Source organism: Magnolia sinica, chromosome 17 (genome assembly GCF_029962835.1).
Source record: "Magnolia sinica isolate HGM2019 chromosome 17, MsV1, whole genome shotgun sequence".
Lineage (NCBI taxonomy): Eukaryota > Viridiplantae > Streptophyta > Magnoliopsida > Magnoliales > Magnoliaceae > Magnolia > Magnolia sinica.
In genome coordinates, this window is record NC_080589.1 from 56,382,082 (window position 1) to 56,403,616 (window position 21,535).

At 40.1% G+C, this 21,535-nt stretch overlaps 1 protein-coding gene across 4 annotated transcripts in view; it reads right to left on the minus strand.

Annotated features, from left to right (window-relative positions):
* LOC131230298 (RNA polymerase sigma factor sigF, chloroplastic) overlaps positions 1-21,535 on the minus strand; it is a 40,541-nt gene that overhangs the window by 11,486 nt on the left and 7,520 nt on the right. For all 4 annotated transcript variants that reach the window (XM_058226151.1, XM_058226149.1, XM_058226150.1 and 1 more), the window contains exons 2-9: positions 20,847-20,995; positions 16,161-16,288; positions 15,352-15,597; positions 14,951-15,227; positions 14,631-14,861; positions 9,106-9,246; positions 2,599-2,796; positions 1,108-1,397 (exon numbers count right to left, since the gene is read on the minus strand). In XM_058226151.1, the coding sequence (XP_058082134.1) occupies positions 1,110-1,397; positions 2,599-2,796; positions 9,106-9,246; positions 14,631-14,861; positions 14,951-15,227; positions 15,352-15,597; positions 16,161-16,288; positions 20,847-20,995 (1,658 nt within the window). In that variant the 3' untranslated portion in view covers positions 1,108-1,109. The remainder of the gene's footprint in view (positions 1-1,107; positions 1,398-2,598; positions 2,797-9,105; positions 9,247-14,630; positions 14,862-14,950; positions 15,228-15,351; positions 15,598-16,160; positions 16,289-20,846; positions 20,996-21,535) is intronic.

Consider the following 21,535-nt stretch of genomic DNA (forward strand, 5'->3'; position numbering starts at 1 on the left):
TCCTCCATTTTATCGTATCCACTGATTCCATACTCTCACCTGTCAATGTTCATGCATCAACGAATCCTATTCTCCAGAAAACTTCTTCACCCATGCTCATCCAAAATGGCATAAGAATCCTTGCCTATTTCGTACTGCAATCAAGCATCATTACAATGAGTCACTTCCAAGGTATGCCCTAGATAACCCTTGCCCATTTCTCATTGCACCCGAACACTGGTGCAGCATGTTGCTTGCATGGTGTTGAAGTCCCTTTATATACATTGATACACCATATTCTAACGGCTCGTTTTAGGCCCGCGCTTTTAGAGAGAGTGCTTGTTTAACATGGTATCAAGACGGAAGGTCATGTGTTCGAATCTTGGGAGTAGCAAATATGCCTCCGTAATATATTCTCCCACAGGGGGCCATTGCTTTTGGTGTGTGAGTGTCCCTCCATCCTCACCCAATATGTTCCCAAGCGGAGTTCCACCCCGCATGTGTGGGGGAGTGTTAAAGTCCCTCAATATACATCGATACACCATCTTCTAACAGCTCGAGCTTTTTTAGGCCTGAGCTTTTAGAGAAAGTGGTTGTTTGACACATGGAATGCCCTAGCCAACCCTTACCCATTTCTAAGTGCACCAAGGTGCCGGTGCAGTGCATCACTTAATAAGAAACACCCTAGCATGAGCTTACAATGTCAGATTGGAAAGATTCATGAGAGAAACATGTGGCCAAATTTTGTCACTGGGTGCCAACCCGATGCAACCCTCTTTCAACTGGGCATGTGACCGGCAATGAGAGGGAAAAACTCCCACTGGCAGAGTTATACTGTAATTTGTACTCGAGTGAAGATGACCCACATCAGGGTGACTTTCGCTCCAGGTAACTACAGTCCCAATCACATTAATGTACCCTTTTTTGGGGGGATCAAGGACACTTTTCTATCGCATACTCTGTACAATCAATTACAGCAATGTCTTTCATCTAAAGTAAATACATACAAATTTAACAAAAGGCAATGGCCGCGGTAAATGGAATTTAGAAAGGAATGCAACTGGGTTTCATTCTATCTTACAGATTTCAAAAACCAAGCTCATGGGAAAATGGCATGTCACAAAATACCTTTAAATAAGCAAGCTGACATAAGCCTCTAGCCCTTGGCTCGAGAGGCACTGCTTGAGCTTGTCCAGAGCCCTGCTCTCCACTTGCCGGACCCTTTCTTTTGACAATCCATACAGAGCACCGATATTCGAAAGGGACTTCCGCTCGCCATCATGAATTCCATAACGGAACTGAATTATCTGCCTCTCTCTTGGGGTTAGAATGCTGAGGAGGTTGCGCATGTGTCGCCTCATCAACTGTTTAGTGATGCTGAGATCAGGTGGTTCAACCCTGGGATCTGCCGTAATCTCCTGAGAGAATTATATGGTATTGTCAACACCAAATCTGACTCACAAGAGATGTACATTGGGAATCAAGCATACTATATGTTTGGATGTGAATTCATCTATAAAGAAGGCAAAGGGTATCACATGAGTGAGGAGAGGCACACATACCAACACGGAAAAATGAGTGAGGCATGAACCATTCATTGGGTGGGACTAACCGTGAATATGCCCTGGCCCAAAAAGTAGGCCAGTCAACATGTGCCAGGCAATTGGCAGTATTGGGCCAAGGCTTGTTCATCATGAAGCATCACATCCTCAAAAAAAGAAAAAAGAAAAAAACTCAAATTCTGACTAATTTTAATTTGCATGTCCCAGGGGTGGGCTTCTTCACCAATACATTGAATAGATACATGGATCTGCATGCATGGCTATGAAGGTTCTGACTAATTTTAATTCGCGCATCCCCAGTGTGGGCTTCTTCATCAATACATTGAATATATACATGGATCCAGTGCATGCATGGCCATGAATGTACAAGGAAAAAGATGTACGCACACTCGCACGAGTTGGATGGGGGCTTTATTTTTCTTCTCTTAGTAGTTATTTCAGCAGACTGAAACCAGGTATTGAGTAGGCCTGTCAACAAGTAGGGTTGGGATCAGGTAACCCAACTAGACTTGAATTTTACCGGGTCCAAAAAGGTGATACCCAGACCCAACCCAATTTTCTTGATGGGTCCAAAAATGGGACCCAGGCCAGTTAAAATCAACTTTGGTCCATTAGGTACCCGCAGAGTACCTCCCCTCTAGAAGGGGCGTGCACTGACCAACACAACTACCAAGCTGGCAGACATTCCAAAATAGCATAGTGTGAGAACCAAGCCATTGATCATGTATCCCACTGTGAGCATGCCTTAAGACTGAAAGTCACCAGTCATCACATAGGACACCCATGCATCAAGGATGGGCAGTCAATCCTCTTTTCTGTCCATTTCTCTCATACAACCGCCAATGAGTGGACCAGTTCGATTTTTGGGCATGGACACACGATAGGCCCTACCTGATGAAATAGGATGGATCTTGCACATGTGACATGAAGCCCCTGGCCATTTAACATGAGTACCCCTAGCATTCCCCACATATAGACATGCAGACAACTTTTCCTTGAAATCCAATCATAAGTTCATAACACCAGCAACACTTGATGCAGTCAATGAAAACGATACCTGAAAAGTGACATCCTGGTCTATCCATGCAGGCTGCTGAATCGATACTGGGATTCTAGTAGATAGCCGCAGCATTTCGAATTTCTCAACAGTAATGCCAACACATTTGGCCAATTCCTCATTGGTAGGGCGGTGACCTTCTTGAATGTACGATTTCCTAGCATTTCTTATTTTTGTCAAGAGCCCATAGACATTTTCCTGCAGACATAGCACATGAAAAAAAAAAAAAAAAAAAAACAATATATCAGATTAAATAGAAAAATACACTACTCAATAATGGTCTACCAGCTGCTTAAATAAACTCATAATGGAAGGGGGATGAAATCCAACAGCTACACTTCTATTGCACCTACAGTACTTCCTAGCATAAGTAAAGGGCCTCCGGCCTCATTTCTCAAACTGAAAATCAGTTTCCAAACTGTGATATGACTTGATGAGGATTGAATTGAAGGTTCTAGGCTAGATTTTTCTTATTTTTGGGATAGCCATTTATAGCCATTAGATGGTTCATTACCATTCTATGGTGCTCATCTTCATTTGAAAGGAATTTTACATTAATCTGGGATGTTTTTAGCCAACGGTCATTGTGGTCATCATGGAAGCAAATGGGAATCACCATAAAGATTGAAGATTTTGATATGACGTAGGAGTAAAAAGGATCTCCATGTGGTATGGGTAAACCATTCAAAGCTTTATGGGATCTTGTGATGGAAGGTAAAACTAGGAATATCAATGGGCTGGGCCAGGGCCGGGGCCAGGCCGAGCGGGAGTTGGTCTTGGCCTAGTCCTGGCCCTAGTCCACTAAGCCATGGCCCTAATCGGGCTAAAAAGGCCTTGGCCCTAACCCTAGCCCTACAAGACCGGCCCGTAAGGAAAAGAGTGACATTATTAAAAGTTCAAATTGGTCCAAATCAATGAAACTTTTCGAGTATCCCTCCATCCATGGTGAATCCCCTGGTATAAATAGCTTGTTTTGGTATTAAAAAATAAATAAATAAATAACCCTGATACGAAACATGTTTTTATGCTATACATGTACGAATGGGACCACTCGCAAGTATCTTTGAATTGTCTGTTCTTTTGTATAACACTGTCCCACTTGATGATTGGATTGGGCCAACAGGCCAACAGTCTAGCTATTCATCATCGGCCCTGGCCTATCCTGACCTGGAGACCGGGTCTAGATTTCAAGCCCGGACTTGGCTTTTAAACCAAGTTTAGGGGCCCAAGCCCTAGCCCTATAGGCCCAAGCCGCTAGGACCAAGCCAGGCAGCCCGGCCCATTCCCACCTATAGGTACAACGAAATGCTGAAGTGCCAACTATCGTTTGATGAGTAAGCCCTAAGAGAGGCTACACTTTTGATCTTGCATGTGCATCATACATCAATATTTTAGTGACCTAGAACTGAAGACCATTTAGAACATCACGAAGAAAAGAACTCTAGAAGAGGACTGAAATTACATATCATGAACCCCAAAGATGTCTTTGGGAGTAGAAAGAACAAAGGTGTAGTAATATGTTGATTACGGAATGTCAGTAGAGTGGAGATATGCGGGCCGTGATGTTAGGCCTAGGCTTCCAAAAGATGGCATGCTAGAGGAAGCACATCAAGGGCATTTATAATAGGAAAATAATTTAGAGAATTGGGTTTTTTTAAGTGTGCGTGTGTGTGGATTGGTTGGGTTTGGGGATTAAAATAATGGCAGATATTGAACTTTAACATCCTTAACACTGGCCCTTTAACATCATTAACATTGGCGTGCTGACAATTGATAATTTAAGGAAAAGATGAATGATTCTCCAATCAGACAGGAGGTCATTGATGGAATTAGGCATGGCCCAGGAAACCCCTACCAGACGAAGGACACTCCGCAAGACATCCGAGGTGAATGGATAGTGGATGAAGAGATGATCCACTAACATCTCGCCTTGAAGACACAACATGCAAACGTTGATCCAGGAGGGCTTATCAAAAAGTTGAGGGTTCTTCTGGCAATGTTCAGGGCTGAGAGAAACAATCAGTGTTTTAGAAATCTTAAGATTTCTTCGGTCAGGGTGTTTTCTAGGGTTATCATTTTGTTTGGGGATTAGGCTCTGTAGTTATCCAATCTGTTAGGGTTTTCTTGCTAGTTGGGGGTTGGCTGTTGTATAGGTTTTCTCTTGCTATGTTGTTTTGTTTGTCTTTTCTTTTCTAGCTCTACCTAATAAAATGTTCATCTTTCAAAAATACAAAACACTGACAGCAACCTTGGCATCGTGTTTCTAGCAGAATGAGAGACATTTTACGAGACCACAATAATCTCTCAAGAGATACACCATTGCCACTCCAGAGAAACTCATTTCATAGGAAGGGATTATCCTGAAAAATGCAACGGTTCCAAATACCCCATCAAATGGCATAAGGGATAAGGGACCAAATGTTTGTACCACTCATCACGGATGGACCACAACCCTAACTTTTTAATGATTTCAAATATGGAGTAATGGTGTAACCAGCTCACATTTAAGATTCTGAAAAACTCAAATCAACTAAGTGAGCGTAGAGCCCAATTCACCTACGGCTTTACATATTAGTAAAATAAAATAAAATAAAGATATTTGGAAGATGGTGATGTCGCTTATGGGGATTGGAGTTTTAGCAAAGTTCAGGTTAGAAGGTATGTATATAATCCTCGAAAAGGTATAAAAGTAGTAGTAAGTCAATATTTTTTATGAGATGTTTGTTGATCGGAGATGATATGGCTTTGGGGTAGAAATAGAGAATTGCATGGGGAAGAAAAGAATATTTCTCTAAGAGTTCCACTTACTTGACCACCAAACATCATTGATGTAAGACAAAAAAAAAAAAAAATACATACTATCCCGAATAGATTTATGAAGAAGCTTCAGACCCACCTTGCACATAGAAAATGACTAAAATGACAATTTACCATTTAGAATTCCTTCCCACAAAAGAAACACAATAGCAAGATGAATCTTCTAGTTTTTACGATGGTCACAATGCACAACTGAGATTTTGTCTGCAGCTGCAATCCAACCAAGGGATTTCACCCTAGTAGGCATAGGAGCTCCCACGAATTACTAATGAATCATCCTCCAAAGGTAATACAATAGAACACCAAAAGGTCCCAAAACTACACTCTTATGTCTACATCTAACCCACCCAAAGATCCAAAAGACACCCCATTCTCTCTTTTTTAATGATTCCTTCCAAACACACACTACCTACCTACCATTTTTGTACTCCTATCTTGGATTATCTTATTGTAGTATCTTTCAAAACAAAATGATAATAATAATAATCTTATTGTAGTCACTTTCACCATAGGGCTCCATTGTCCTAGAAAGTCGATTTGTGCTATGCAACAGAAGGGACAATCTTTCATGACGTTTATATAGTGTTCTTTTGCATCGTTAATTTGAAGGCCATTATTGCCATGTTTGGAATAGATCTAATGCTTCTTTATTGGAAGCTTGGTTTGGGTAGCAAAAAGTCAGATTTCTTAGAGGTGGTGTTGTTGGAGATATTATGGACAGCAAGGTATTCCGTACCGGTAACGGTGGCCGTAACGGTCACCACTGTTGTTGATACAAGTATCGGCCATAACGGTTAATACAGGAGCGTAACGACCGTTCCGACCTTGTAACGGTTGATTTTTTATTTTATTTTTATTTTGCCTGAAAAATTCTTGAAAAAAATTTAGAAAATAAAAAAACAATGTAAATTTTCCAAATATGTATTCATTTTTTGTTTTGAATATGTTTATGGGAGTGTAACAGTCCACTCTTTAGTATGAGTGTTGTATCCGGTAGTCTAGTGAATTTATAAACATGGTTATGTCTCTAATATTTAGACATAACAATCAGCATTAGAACTAGAAATCTAAAGGAAAAAAAAAAAAAAAGACATAAATGCCACTTTTTTTATTTTTTGAAGAATGGCCCTCAGAGATTCTGTTCTCCGAAATCACTTCAATTTATGGTTTTAATTCTAAAAATTATAGTAAGAGTAGTCAAAATATGCTATAGAATAATCTAGATAAATTTTTTGAATGAGAGCGTGGAAAAATGAGGAGAAAAACGGATTTAAATAGTTTTAAAAAAAAAAGTTGTCATTTTTCAACCGTTACGTCATTATGCCCCGTAATGGCTGTTACAAGCCCAAAAAACCAACTAACTTGTTTCACCCACGTATCGTGTAACGATCACGGCCGTTACATATACGTATCGACCTTTATAGTCATATCGTAATGAATATGGAATACGTTGATGGATAGCTTAGAAAGAATGCAAGAACACCATGAGAAATGCCTACTACAGTGTGAGCATTATATTTATTTCCTTGAAATGTCATTCAACAAATTCATTATACATGTCTACGCTGATCAGGTTTGTTGGCTTGATGGACCACATCCCAAAATCAAGGTAGGTGGCGCCCAATTAGTGGCCTGCGAATGGAGTATTAAGGAAAGGTCTATCAAACGCAAATAACCACTTCATTGGCAAAAAATTACAATGGTTGGGTGGTTAGGATTATTGTTTGAAATATCTTCGATATTATCGTTATCTCCAGTTTGGCGATGCAGATAACACCGGTAACAATATCGATAACACTGGTAGCATTAGAAATTCCAAGCATCAACAATGTATTGCTAAGTACCGCCAACATATTGATATCGCCAATATTTTCAATCGTGTAAATTTCAGGCGTTGCTTGTATTGCCATTGTATTGATATCGCCAATATTTTCAACTGTGAAAATTCTAGGTGATGCTTGTATCACAAATGTATCGACGATATTTCAATAATATTGCCAACGTAGAGATATCACAGAAAGTTCGTTTATTAAAAAAATTCTATTTCAATTTATTTTATGAGCGCATTGTTGTATGCAATTTTCAATTTGTTGTTGCTAATGTTGATAATATCTCAATATTATTATTTTCGCAACATGTGCGATATCAAGACTACAATCTTTTGTTTCATTTCCTGTTGTTGATGATTTCTTAGAAAAATATCATGAGTTGTCGATATTCCACAATATCGATGGATGTTTAGATGGAAGGTTGGATGGTTAAATGGGATGGATGGGATGGTTAGACTCTTTCTTACGACGACACATGCTTTTAATCCCCCATTAAATGGAAACTTATTGTGAATACATTCTTTTTGCAATTTTTTTGTTCCTAAATATGCAAATATATGTATTTTAGCATCTCCTAAAGTTTCATTGAAAATCCTACCATTTTCCTCATGTTTTCTCGCATTTCCGGTCATCAACGATATCAATATTGTTTCCATATCCTTAACCAGCGAAACTTGTAGCGATACCGATACTTCGAGCACTGGTTATAATGCAGGGGCATTTTCACACTAGGCTCGAGTGGAGTAGCCCGTGGGATGTAAGGACACACTCGAAGTAGGTGACCCATGTGATTTGGGGCCTACGGGGGAGATCTCGTGTTCGAGACTCCTCACCAGGGGTGATTAATGCGCATTTCACACCGAGCTCGAGTGGGGTAGCCCGTGGGATGCAGGGACACGCTCGGGGTGGGCGGCCCATGTGATTTGGGGCCCATGAAGAGGGTTCGGCCGAGGTCCTAACCCATGAAATGTGGGGCATGGGCTATGAGATAAAAGGATTAATTCGCCATGCTCTAACAGTTCAAGCTTTATGAGCAAGTGGTTAATTGTCCTGCATCAGGTTAGGATCTCTCAATCACAACAAACTTCAAGCTATCACGATACCACCATTGATCAATGGCAAGTGACCAACATGTAAGAGACACCAGATCAACATTTAAATCACCCAATGTATCCCACACATATGATTGGATCAAACTCGCCTTATTACGTCTAACATTTAGAACCAATGCCTAGAGGCATTACAAAGAATTCAAATGGTGGTAGCTTTTAGCTCTTGTGCAAGGTCTTGGTACCAGTACCACCAGAGCATGCCCCTTCAAAAAATTCGTGGGTACAATTTATTCATAACATCATCGTCTCATAGCTATAGCCTATATGGGGTCGCTCAAAATTAAATATACAACTAAATATATCAAAATTGAAAATGTTAAGGTTGTTTTTCAGTCAAAATTCGATTTTTGTCCTTAGGTTCAAAGGAGAACTAAATACCCAGAATTAGATGAACTGTTCATCATAACAAATTAAATAAAATAAAAGGAAGAAGAAGGACTAAGCAAATTTAAGATTGAATTTGAGCAATCTTACCAGTCTATAATTCACAAATTGAATGTACTTAGTTGCATGTGAGGTATCGATTAGCAACAAATCTAGAACTGCTTCAACTCACTTCGTTTAGGAAGCACACAAACAAGCCCAGATTTTTTTATTTTTTTAAAAGATCAGTGAGATTCAGAAATTTTGACAGCTATGATTTAGTAAGGAAACATGCTAGTTAGATGCGATGTTTAAGAAGGTCAAAAGCAAACTATTGAAGCAACAACACGTTAGAAGCAAAAAATGGAAGCTACAAGAGGTCACACCGGCAAGCGGATCGTCCTTGAGTTCTGAACTATAGCCTTCCTGATCGATTGCCGTATCCACCAGTATGCATATGTTGAAAATCTGCAACCAGCTTGGGGTTTGAATTTCTCCAAGCTCTTCATAAGACCCATACTTCCCTCCTGATACAGAAGTTTGTTCATGCTTAGTTCATAAAGGAAAAAAGGAAGAATACGAAATTACTCTTGCCATAAGGTAGATTGAACTGACATGCAGAGGTAATCTCAGCTTTTAAGCAATACCATTGCACCAAAATATATATGTTACATCACAGTTAGAGTAGCTAGGAGAGATTTTTGAGAAGTGACTTTCCCTGTTTTCTAGATTAACTCACATCCTACCCATTATTGTTAAATAGATGTAATATGCTTCAAATAATAAAAGCTGGGATGCTCTTCAAAAAATAATAATAACAAAAGCTGGGATCAATTGAATGTGTATTGAAAATGTTCAGTGAAAAAAGAGTTTTTTTTTTTTTTTTTTTTGGCGGAGGGTGTGCCCCATCCATATGGTGCTGCCCACAGTTAAGATCACCTAGTGCGAAAATCAGCCCAATCCAATCATCTAGTGGGACACACCATAAAAAACTATGCACGACCAGCCAAAAGCCTCCAAAATCAAGTGTTGGGGGATATCCAATCTTTCCAACAGCTATGCCCCAGCATGGTGATGGGACAGCCCAAAAATCAGGCCAATCCAATCATCAAGTGGACCACAACTTAAATTTCGAGGGTTTTGAGAGGCTGTACGTTGTTTTCCATGGACTGGCCCACTTGATGATCGGATCAGCCTGGTTTTAGGGGTGTCTCAGCATCATGGTAGGGCACACCTTATGGACAGTTTGGATGTCATTCAAACACCATGCAGACCCCACAAAAGCCTGTTCGCAATGTAGTTGTGGTGAAAACATTACCACAATAACATGATTCACACACATAAGAGGTCTGTTGAATTGACACCATGGTAATTGCCAAATAGCCGAGCTGTTTGAGGCCCACCATGCTGTGTGTGTATGCATGCCATGCAACCTATCCAACAAGCCAAGCCAATTGTCAGGTGGAAATGCCCTAAGAAATCAGGCCAATCCAATCATCAGGTGGACCAACCATAGAGAACGATGGACAACAACCTGAAAGCTCCAAATTCAGTGTGGGGCCAACCATTTCGTGTGTGCCATCCAACCCATCCAAAAGTGGGGCCCCGAGGATGATGGGCGTAAATCCAATCATCATGTGGACCCGACCACTTGAATTTGGGGGTTTTTGTGATGATTTTGCGTCATTTTCAATGGCACGGTCCACCTGAAGATTGATCGGCATGAATTTTGGTGTCCCATCTTCATCATGAGGCAGACCTGATGCACGTTTTGGACACCATGAAAACAACATGGTGAGCCCCACCGCCACACACACACATAGGCACCCACACCCACCCACACAGACAGATATAAGTCCCAAGACAATATCAACTTGATTTGCATATGTAAGAATTACTGCAGTTCTATAATACAACTCTCAGATGCAGTTTTGTTAAAAAAATCTGGTCAGTCTTTCTACAAATTTGCAATGGTCAGATGTATTAAAGGACAACCTTTTGCACTGGATGCATGAAGCTTCTGGCAGGAATCAAATGGTAAATCTGTAAAGTTAAGATTCTCATCTTTTGGGAAAGTTTGGCTAGAGAGAAATAGAAGGATTTTCAACAATAAAAAATGCTCAGCTATGTCACTCATTTTTCAAATTTTTGCTGGTCTTAAAGAGATCATATGCTTGAAAAAAGATCATTCTTAGGAATCAAGACATTGAAAAAGATGAAGTTGATTTGCCCATCTTGGGATGAGGTGGTATAAACACTTGTTAGTAATAAATAAAATCAATATATATGAAGCTGCTAGAGGAAGTGAAGTGAAGATCCTTCCTTCTTTAAGGCTAGCAAATTGTTTGAATTCTCCAGCTGAGCTTGCTCACTTCTTGAATGGATAATTCCTGCTGACAAGTCATTCCCAAGATTCACATTGGTTCACTTTCGATATTTTCAGTCATTCAATGAAGAATCAGTTGCCCTCGTTGCCTCAGTCAGAGGTGTACACGAACCGAGCTAGCTCGGTTAGCTCGCTCGACTCGACTCGAAAAAGCTCGATTCAACTCGGTTCGAAGCTGAGTTTGAGCCGAGTCAAGCTGATTTTTTGAACTCGAAAATGAGTTCGAGCCGAGTTCGAGCTGGCCCCAGCTCAACTCGACTCGGATAGAACCCAGCTCGAATCGAACTCGGATCGAACCAGTTCGGTGACTCAGTTACTTTGATATTGATGTTCCTCACCAAGTGTTTGATGAAATGACTCAAAGAAGTGTGGCTGGTGGCAAGGAAGGTATGTATATGAAACCAACACCCTTTTTTTCTTGATTTTTATGTTGCTTAGAAGGTGTTTGATAAAATACCTATAAAACCATTGCTGCTATCTCAAATACAGTGAGATTTTGAAGGTGTAGTCCAGGTGTTTGTGAAAATGCTGCAATAGCGAACTTGGCTCGATCTTGGCTCGAACTTGGTTCGAACTGGCCCGAGCTACTAACCGAACTGAGCCGAGCTGGCCAGTCAGGCTCGAGGACCGAGCCGAGCCGAGTTCGAGCTGAGGTCAGCTAGTGGCCAAGCCGAGTCGAGCCGAGGCCAGCTCGACTCAGTTCAACTCGATGTACACCCCTAGCCTCAGTCATATGAGGAAGCCAATTTCTGAGAGGCTTTGACTTCTACAATGGAGCATCAACCACATTTTTGGAGAAATTAACTATATTGCAGAGGCTTTAGCTAGCACTAGTTCATCTTGTCAAGAATCAAATGTTTCGAGTGAGTCTCCTCAAATTGCCACTACAAACAGAAAACATGCCCTTTGGGGAATATCAGATTTAGGAAAGTGCAAAATGCTGATTTCTGTCTAGGAATTTTGTCAATTCCTTGTTTTTCTCAGGCGTACCTAGGAGTTACATTTGTTAATTGCTTTTGGCAATACCAAACAAAAATAATACAATGTTGCCCGTGTAAGGGTATAGGTACGCATATTGATCCGTGCATCTGACTTAAAAAACTGGCTATGTATTTTTATTTTCAATTGTTAACACATTTTCAAAGTATTTCCTAAAAAAAAAAAAAAAAAAAAAAACATACACACATTTTCAAAGTAACTCTATTTCGAAAATGTATTTTAATTATTTGTGATATAAGTAACATACTTGGCTACCACCAAACCGGACAAGTATCCCATACCAGAGGTTTGTTGTGCCGACACATGTATGCAACAAAGCTCACATACATGCCACACATGTGCCTGCATGGGAAGATAGATCCAGGATCCAATCCAACCATCAGAATGGCACCACTATATTGATGTCCTACCCTAAGTATCAGGTTGATCCACTTGTCAGGTGGGACACAGTTTGGAAAACAAATGTACACCTTTAAAAAACTTGGCAGAAGTTTTCTAACCCATCCACCTGTTTCCAATATCGGGGCCCAAGTGCTGATTCGACCAGATTTTATTTTTGAGAAAACATGTAAAATGTAGGACCAACGTGATGGATGGATTACATCTCGCACATGTGTGGCATGTACACAAACTTTATTGCACATGCATGTGCACTTAGCAAAGCTCTCCCGTACCATTTACCCATGTCATTCCAAAATGTCAGCAACCAGGAGGACTTGCATGATCCACATACCATATGTAATAAATAACAAGCCAATTTTAAGTGGGTACTTGAACCGTTCGCTAGAAAGGAGCCAAGATGCCCATCTTGTCTAGAACAAAGGAAATTACAAAATTGTAAGAGAAAGACCTTAAAGGCTTTGAAATGTAGAAGCAAATTTTGGATATCTCAAGAAATCCAGGTTTGAAAAATATGCAAAAACAAATGAATTTTATTTTGGAAAATGTTCCTATAAGGTCGACCTTATCATAAGTTATAGTAAGGTCAAGCCCTGTGGATCTCACCATGATGTGTGTCCGACATCCACCCCGACCATCAAATGCATCCCCCTATTTGAAGCCTAGAGACCAAAATCCAGCCCGATCCATGACTTAGGTGGGCCACATGACAGGAAATAGTTGAGGGAGAACACCCACCCATTAAGACTTTCCTGATTGTTTGTGGGGCCCACCGAGATATGGTTTAGACATCTGACGCATCGATTGTGTGTCCCTCTTAAACGGGGTGCACCACCAAATTTTAGGCTATTCCAAAACTCAAGTAGACCCCAAGAAATGATTTTAGATGTTTTAGGCATGATTTTGCATTTATTCTAGACAGTGTAGCCTACCTAATTTTCGAATACGGCTGATTTTTGGGACCCATGTTTAGGAAGGGAGTCACCAGATGCACGGTTCAAATGCCATGTGCACATCATAATGGGCCTGCATTGCCCGCCCTTACCGTAACCATTGTTTGAAGTATCCCCGATATTATCTGTATCTCCAACTCAGCAATACCGATAACACTGTAGCGATACCGATAATACTAGTAGCGATACTGATAACACTGGTAGTATCAAAAATTCCCAAGTATCGGCAATGTATCACTAAGTATCGGTGATGTATCGCTAAGTATCACCAATGTAAATTTTGTTTTACAACTGTGTAAATTTCAAGTGTTGCTTGTATTGCCAATGTTTCACTATCACCAATGTATTGCCAATATTTTTTACTGTGTAAATTCCAAGGTGTCACTTGTATCGCCAATGTATCAACGATATTTCGATAACATCGCTAAAATTTTGTTTATTAAAAAAAATTCCATTTCAATTTTTTTTTATGGGCGCATGGTTATATGCAGTATTCAATTTGTCGACAATAATATAAATAATACCGTGCTATTATCATTATCACAACATGGGCGATATCGAGACCACGATCTTTCGTTTACTTTCCAGTTGTCGACGATTCCTTGGCAAAATATTGAGTGTTGTCGATATTCTGAAATACCAATGGATGGTTGGATGGTTGGATGGATGGTTTGATGGATAGATGGGATGGATGGGATGGTTGGACTGATTTCTTATGACAACACATGCTTTTAGGCTCCCATTAAATGGAAACTTATTATGTATGCTTCTTTTTTTGCAATTTTTGTATTCCTAAATATGCAAATATGCGTATTTTAGCATATCTTGAAATGTCACTGAAAAATTCCCCCGTTTTCCCCATATATCCCCAATGTTTTTCCGCATTTCCTGTTATCAGTGATATCGATATTATTTCCACATCCCCAGCCAGTGAAACTTGTAGCGATACCAATACCTCAAACACTAACCGTAACTAACAATATGGTCGACCTTATAGGAATATTTCCCTTAACTTCTAATGCTAGTAAACTTCTCTGTTTCAAAATAATAGGAATACTCCATTCAATTCTAGAAACAGAAATTCAAAATTAAATTAAATTAAATTAAAAAAAAAAAGAGTTCCAATCATAATCCAAAGTGGCAGAGAAATCACAGCTATCATTCCAATCCTCACCTGTAATAAATCCTGAAGGATCAGACCCCGTCCTTGATATTGTTTAGCAACATGAACCACAAGACGGAAATTGGCATAAATCATCTTCTCTCTGCTTCTGTTACCAGAATAAAGGCATGACTGCAGATCTCGGCAACTCATTCCAATGGCTTCAGCCCATTCAACAAGTGTCGGTTCACGGTCAAATTGTGACTGAAGCCTTTGTTTCACTTCCTCTAATTTCATCAATTCCTATTTAAAAAAGCAGCAGCAGCACCCCAATTTTAGAATCAAACGACAAAGGGGAAAACTAAATTGCATGAAAGAAGTCTAATACATGCCTGTATTTGAACAAATAAGTCGGACTCTTCTTTTCCAGTCAAAAGCTGTTTTGTCTCTGGACCCCACAGGAACAATCTGAGGGGATCGTTTGGGTCAAACTCGTAATTTATTTTTTTGCCTTTTTCTATTGCTTTTGAACTGGAAACCGCGTGGGTAACGACTTTTGGTTTCTTTGGAACCCTGCGTTTCTTCAATTTCCTCTCGACAAGCCGCCTTGATTTTACTGTGGGTTGCTCCTCAACTATAACTTCAACACCAAATTCTCCAGGCCCCAAACTGTTCATAAATTCTAGAAATTAGTGACAATGATCAAAAAAAAAAAAAAAAAGGACAGAAAATAACCAAAGATAAAGAAATGAAAGAGCAGGGGAAGGGAAGAAGATAGGAAAGCAAAGCAGACCCAGAGATGAGGGATTCATCAAGATCAGCTGATAAAAAGTTGCAGTCTTTTGCTAAAGAGGCTGCTTCTTTCGAGGCCATCGCCGCTTTCTTAGCAAGGGCAAGAACATCCCAGGGTCTCATAGAATTGGGGCTGTTCTGAGCCACTCCCATTGGTTTAATGTCCAGAACATTATCCGTATCAGTTGCTATAGGTTCCATCAACAAAGGCAACAACGATCTTTCCTCTCTTAATGACGATGGCAATCTGCAACAATGTGTGGGAAAAACATGTAGTAGTACTAAAAACTAGGATTTATATGATCCCTGAATTGAGGATATCTACAATATCCCTAGGTTCTCAGTTTTGTACAAATGCGGCCCCATTTGTGAGTGATCCAGACTGAAGATATAATGGGCCCCAATGAGGATGGACCATGTGGGAACTCTCCTGGATGGGAAAATCCTGACCATTTGATAGGTGGCCTCCTGATAGAAGATTAAGAAAAGAAAGACAGCAGTGTGCACTTTTCAGCTGAAAAGGGACCAAGAAATTGTTCGCTAGGATATTCAATCTTGACAATTTTTGGGGCTGGGTCCAAGCACAGCGGGCTTCCCATGATAAACAGTCTGGATCATGGACCATGGGGCATCACTTTCACTATCTAGAAACCTGAGGATACCATGCATATCCTCAGGATGAGGATGGCACAATTCCTCCCAGAAGAAAGAAAGAAAACAAAGGAAAGGAAGACTGGCAAAAACATTGCCAAACAACAAGAACGGTGACTCATTATCCATAACTAGAGAAAGAAGATTGAGTTATCTTACAAATACCAGAAACCCGGCCAATAAAGCAATTGGCGTTCAAAGTCTTTAATGTATTGATCATATTGATAGCTTCTCTTCTCTTCGAAAAATGCTACCCCACTCTCTATCCGCCTCCTATCCAGAGTTGCCTTACAAGTAACAGTTCAACAGTATTAGCAATTATAGTTGAACAGAATATCATAAGTATAAGCGGGTAATCTGTGCTTCATTTCAGGCACCTAAGTACTCACTTTCTGTAGCAAAATGCATTTAGTGGCTTGAGGAGAACATGCATTGTGACACATAACACATACAAAAGGTGCTCATGTTTTGTGCATTCCACCATAGACTTGGAATGAGCTAGTACAAAATAATTATGTGCGCGTGCGTGTGCGCGTTTGTGCGTGTGCGTGCGCATGCGCGTACTGCTCTTCACCTGCAATTGACTGCATGGGAACTTCACATATGATGCATTCACATGTAGCATATGTCAAATGTGTACAATAACGAAGCTGTGCAAAAGGCCTGAACTGAGGAGAAGGCAGCCCCACCATGACAATCATCTGGTGCAAAAAATAATAATAATAAGGCAGTATGCTGAGTCAGACCATACATTCGGATATATATACTCCCCCTGGAAGCAATACGCCAACTGATCCCCAGCTCGGTTAAAAGAGGATCATGTCAGGTAGGCAAGCAACCGTTGAACTTTTGGCGCATAATCATGAAAGCCGGCTCTGACTAGTTGTGAAAGGGGCCATAAGGCCGTGATGATGATGATACATAGCTGAGGAAGGCTATGATGAGGATGAGGAAGAGGATAATATATAGCATGTACCATCCCATTGTATCAAGTGAGTCCTGGTTTAAAAAGTAATGTTGACACTATTTCTTTCTTGTAAAAGTAGATCGATAATAATGAAAAAATCAGATCATAGATCAGATCACCCATAACTTAGATCACACCTTGGATTACCCATATCCCTCATGAATTGCTTAATGGAACTGTCCTAACCATACTTCCGTTGGGCCAACAAAATGGACAATTTAGATCAATAATAACAACAAAGCTTCCATTATCAATGCATAGTCCATAATGTGGGTCATTTGGGGATCCAGGAACAGTCGGTGTTTTCGGAACATCATCAAAAGGGAGATCGAAGTTATATCCAGGATTAAAAGGCTGGTAGACAAATGGGCGGTTTTTGTTAAGGTGGCTCCAGCCGCCATCTTTTCCTATTTGTAGTAGTGTTGGGCTTGTATTCTTTGCGCTTTGGCGCTTTTTAATAAAACGTATCGTCAACTTTCATATATATATATGTGTGTGTGTGTGCGCGTGCGCGCGCACGCCTCCAAAATCCCACATTGGATTAGCCCACAAATCATTTTGATGAGCCAATAACAACCATATAATCAATAAGTGTACAAAATGGAAGGTCTAGATCAACCATAGTTAAAAGGTCGGCTCATCAATCTAGGCCATGCATAATGTGGGCCCACCTTGGATTATCCATGTCTCTCATGATTGCCTCAATGGGACGGTCAATATCAGCCTATCAATAGGCCAACAAAATGGATCCCTAGATCAAACATGATAATAAATAAAATAAAATCACCCATCATGTTATACTATCCATAATGTGGTGGGACCCACATTGGATTACCCCTATCCCTCACGAATCACTACAATTAGGCAGTGCTAAGCTAATCCATGGGTAAACAAGACAAAAGGTTTGGATAAATCATAATAAAAAGGTCTAATCACAAACCTAGACCATCCATACGTGGGTCAAACCCAAATTGCCCATGTCAATCAAGAATGACTTCAAATGATGATCTTAACCATCCTATCAAATCGGCCAACAAAATGGGCAGCCTAATCATATTGAAAAAGCTCCCTTTATCAATCTAAATTGTCCATGATGTGGAACCCGCTTGGATTGCCACATGTCCATCAAGAATCAATTTGATTAAACAATCCCAACGATTTGACCAATGGCTAAACAAAATGGAAAGTCGAGATCAATCCACACGAAAAGGTCCAATCATCACTTGAAAATGTCCTTAATGTTAATTTATGATTGACCTTAGGTTACATGCCCTCAAGAATTACTTCGACTATCCACGATAAAGGCCCCTAACAAGATTGGTGTTGAAGTGCGATGAGAGAGAGAGAGAGAGAGAGACGCCCTTTCGTAGGGAATGTGTTCCCAAATTTTACTCCAGGTGGCCAAGTTACCTAGGGTTTGGCTCTCCCTAGGAAAAGAACGGATTGAAGTGCCGAACCAAACACCCTTTAAGATCAAATCTAGAAAGAAGAAAGGTGTTCCACGGGAATTAGTAGAGCCTAAATCTGTGATAAATGGAAAAAAGAATGAAAAGCCATTCCCTACCTTGGTTTTGAAAATCGGTTACAATATATGTCTGTATCAACCACCTCTATTGTCATACGGGGCTGAACTAGTCTGTTTCAAAGAACATTGACCATATCGGCCCATATTGGCCAATACATACATGACGAATTGCTGACACGACCATAAAGAGCCTATTTCAAAAAATTAATTAATTAATTAAATTTTCTCTAGTCTTTTCACTTTTTTCTTCATTCAACCATGAAGTTATTTATACTAGATTTATGCTTATTTTGGGGATTAAAACACAATATTTGAGCGATATTCATTGAAAGTGGAATAACCCGTTTTGGGAAAAATTAAAAGAATGGGAAAACTATAATATTTTTTTTCATCTTCTTTTTGTTGTATTTCAATACAAGGGGCCCTAATCTATAAAACCATGCTTGATTTGTGTTCAATTAGGGGCTATTTAGTTGACTTTCCATAGGTCAAGCCAAAAGATGGCATTCTTATCAAAGACTGGTTTGATCCACCATTGTGTACATATTAAAAACATAACGAAATGATAAATTCCAGTGTTTTACATCATTTTTTTCCTATTTTCCGACAAGTTTTTCATTTTTTTTTTTGGGCAAAGAAAAAATTCCGGCCAACATAGTCAATCACTTCTAATACATGCTTGTATGGTTCAACACAGTCCAGTACATCCAGTATATTTTTTGGGCCCGCCCGATATGGCAACCAATACCATTATTTGCAAACTTGTTCCAAACAGTCCATGAGGCAAATCAGATCATTTCCACCCCTAGATTTCTTAGCACTCCTAAGATTGCATTGTACACTAATCAGAAAAGCCATATCCTCCACAGCCAGTTCTTAGAAGAACCTCTGTAAACATTAACTGGCTGCAAATTTTCCAGCAATAATGCACCAGGCTCAGGAGAAGTGTTTGAAGGTTGATTTGCCATCACAGAAACACAGAAAATCTGATAGGTTGATGCAAATAGGGTGGCAATTCTACCAAGAAAGAACAATAAGAGAGAAGAGCACAACAACCATTAGAAGGCGGGTGTCAGCCCCGTCTTGATGGCACATCCTACTCCCCTCCGGCATTAGCAGGATTTGGGCGGCGTCTCGGCCACGCGGCAAGAGCAGCTCGCCCCTGCACAACCTTGCATTTATGACGAGCCTGTAGGTGTGCCACATGGGCATTCTTGGTAGTGGAATTGAGTTGCATGTCTATCTCGACTCAGAGAGATCAACCAAGTGTCCTTCGCTCGGTGAAAGAGTCTCCTGCTCCAGGACATCTGTCACAATCAATTGAATGGTAGGTGAAAATGGTAATAATTCTCCAAGCAGTTAAATGGATCGTGGCCTATGGTGGTAGAACTTAGAAGGGGACTCAAAAAAGGCCATCATATGGGCGTCAAATGGTCAAGGCACAATGGACCTGTGCAGAGGCGTTCCTATCTATTTTCAGCATGTGGGAACAGAAGTGTTCCTATCTATTTTGAGCAGGGAGGAACAGAAGCCAATGATGCTGTAGAGGCTCTTGCTAAAGAAGGAGCCTCTTGAAGAGAGGTAAGAATCTGAGCTCTTAGATGATCCAGAGTGGGGATGGATAGCCCGTTATGGGTTTCTTTCCTTGTATTTTTCTCTTTTGGTTAGCTACTCTGTATACCATATTTTCCTTCTGTTTTCAATAATGTTTTCATTATCCTTCAAAGAGCATTTAAATTCCTGCAGTAGAATCAAAACCAGAGGAGCTTGGCACCCTTATCCAAATTCCGAAATAGTCTTTGTGTGGGATATGACTATTTCGCTCCAACACTGAATCAGTCAATCTTTTAATCTGCGCTGTCCTCATTTCATTTCAAGTTCTGGTTCATCGGAATATCATTCACGAGGGCCAGGATTTCTGACCAACTAAAATGGACTAATTGATCAACTCATGTTGTGTTTTAATGTGGATGACGATGAGCCAATGAATATCTTAATTTCTGAAACATGCTAGCATTGACTATCGTCCTTCTATGTTACCCAGGTCCATTATGTATAATCATGATACAGATCAAAGCATAAACTGCATGAGAGGCTTCACAAATTCAACAAAAACAGTGAGCCATCACATGGGATGAGCAACAGGTAACAACGGACAGGTTGAACTGTGACCCATAAGAGGTGTCAGTTTATGAACTCCATTGAAGCAGTAGAATAGCTAAATGTGACAAGATAGAAGTCTACACAACGAACTGAGTGAAAAGGAGAGGAAAAAGTCAATACATGCATTCATATCTATATAGAGTGACAGACAGACAAACAGAGAGAGATTCATCTAAGACAGAAGCCTTACCAGTGATGTTTTATCTTCCCTGCCAATGTGCAAAGGCCTAAAATCATCACGCTGCTCTTGCAGAAGAACGGATGCAGGAAAATGATGTGCTATTGATGTAGTTGGCATAGATGTAACAGCAGGGGCTGCTTGTTCATGAATCATTGGAACTGTAAAATCAAAAGGAATATGCACATTCTGTTTAACATAAAGACAAGAAAGGAACCCATGTATTCTTCGACAGAATGTAATATTTCATCTGGAAAGTAAGGAAAACTGGAACGATAGCTTCTCAAGAATGACCGGAAAAGAAGGCTGCATATAGAACAGAAAATAGATACTCGTCCTAATGGTAGTGAAAACAAATGCCCAGCAATTATCTAGATGTCCCTAACTTTTCAAGTTTCACCAACCTTCATTTGAAATCCCCCTTCTGCTGTACAGTTCCCTATCACTTAAATTGAAACCTCTTTTGAATATAATTCAAAATCAATCACTGGAAGTGACCATTTTTTTCTAAGAGAAAACCAATTCAAGTAACTGGCAGAAAGACTTACAGAGAATGGAAAATGGGAATTGATCCAGGTGCCAACTAGCTGTACCTTTTTCTTTTTTATTGATATCGGAAATTTATTAAAAAGCCCGTAGGTAAAGTGCTGAAAAAATCCACCAAGGTGATGGATCGACATCATTAATATGAAGAGAAGATC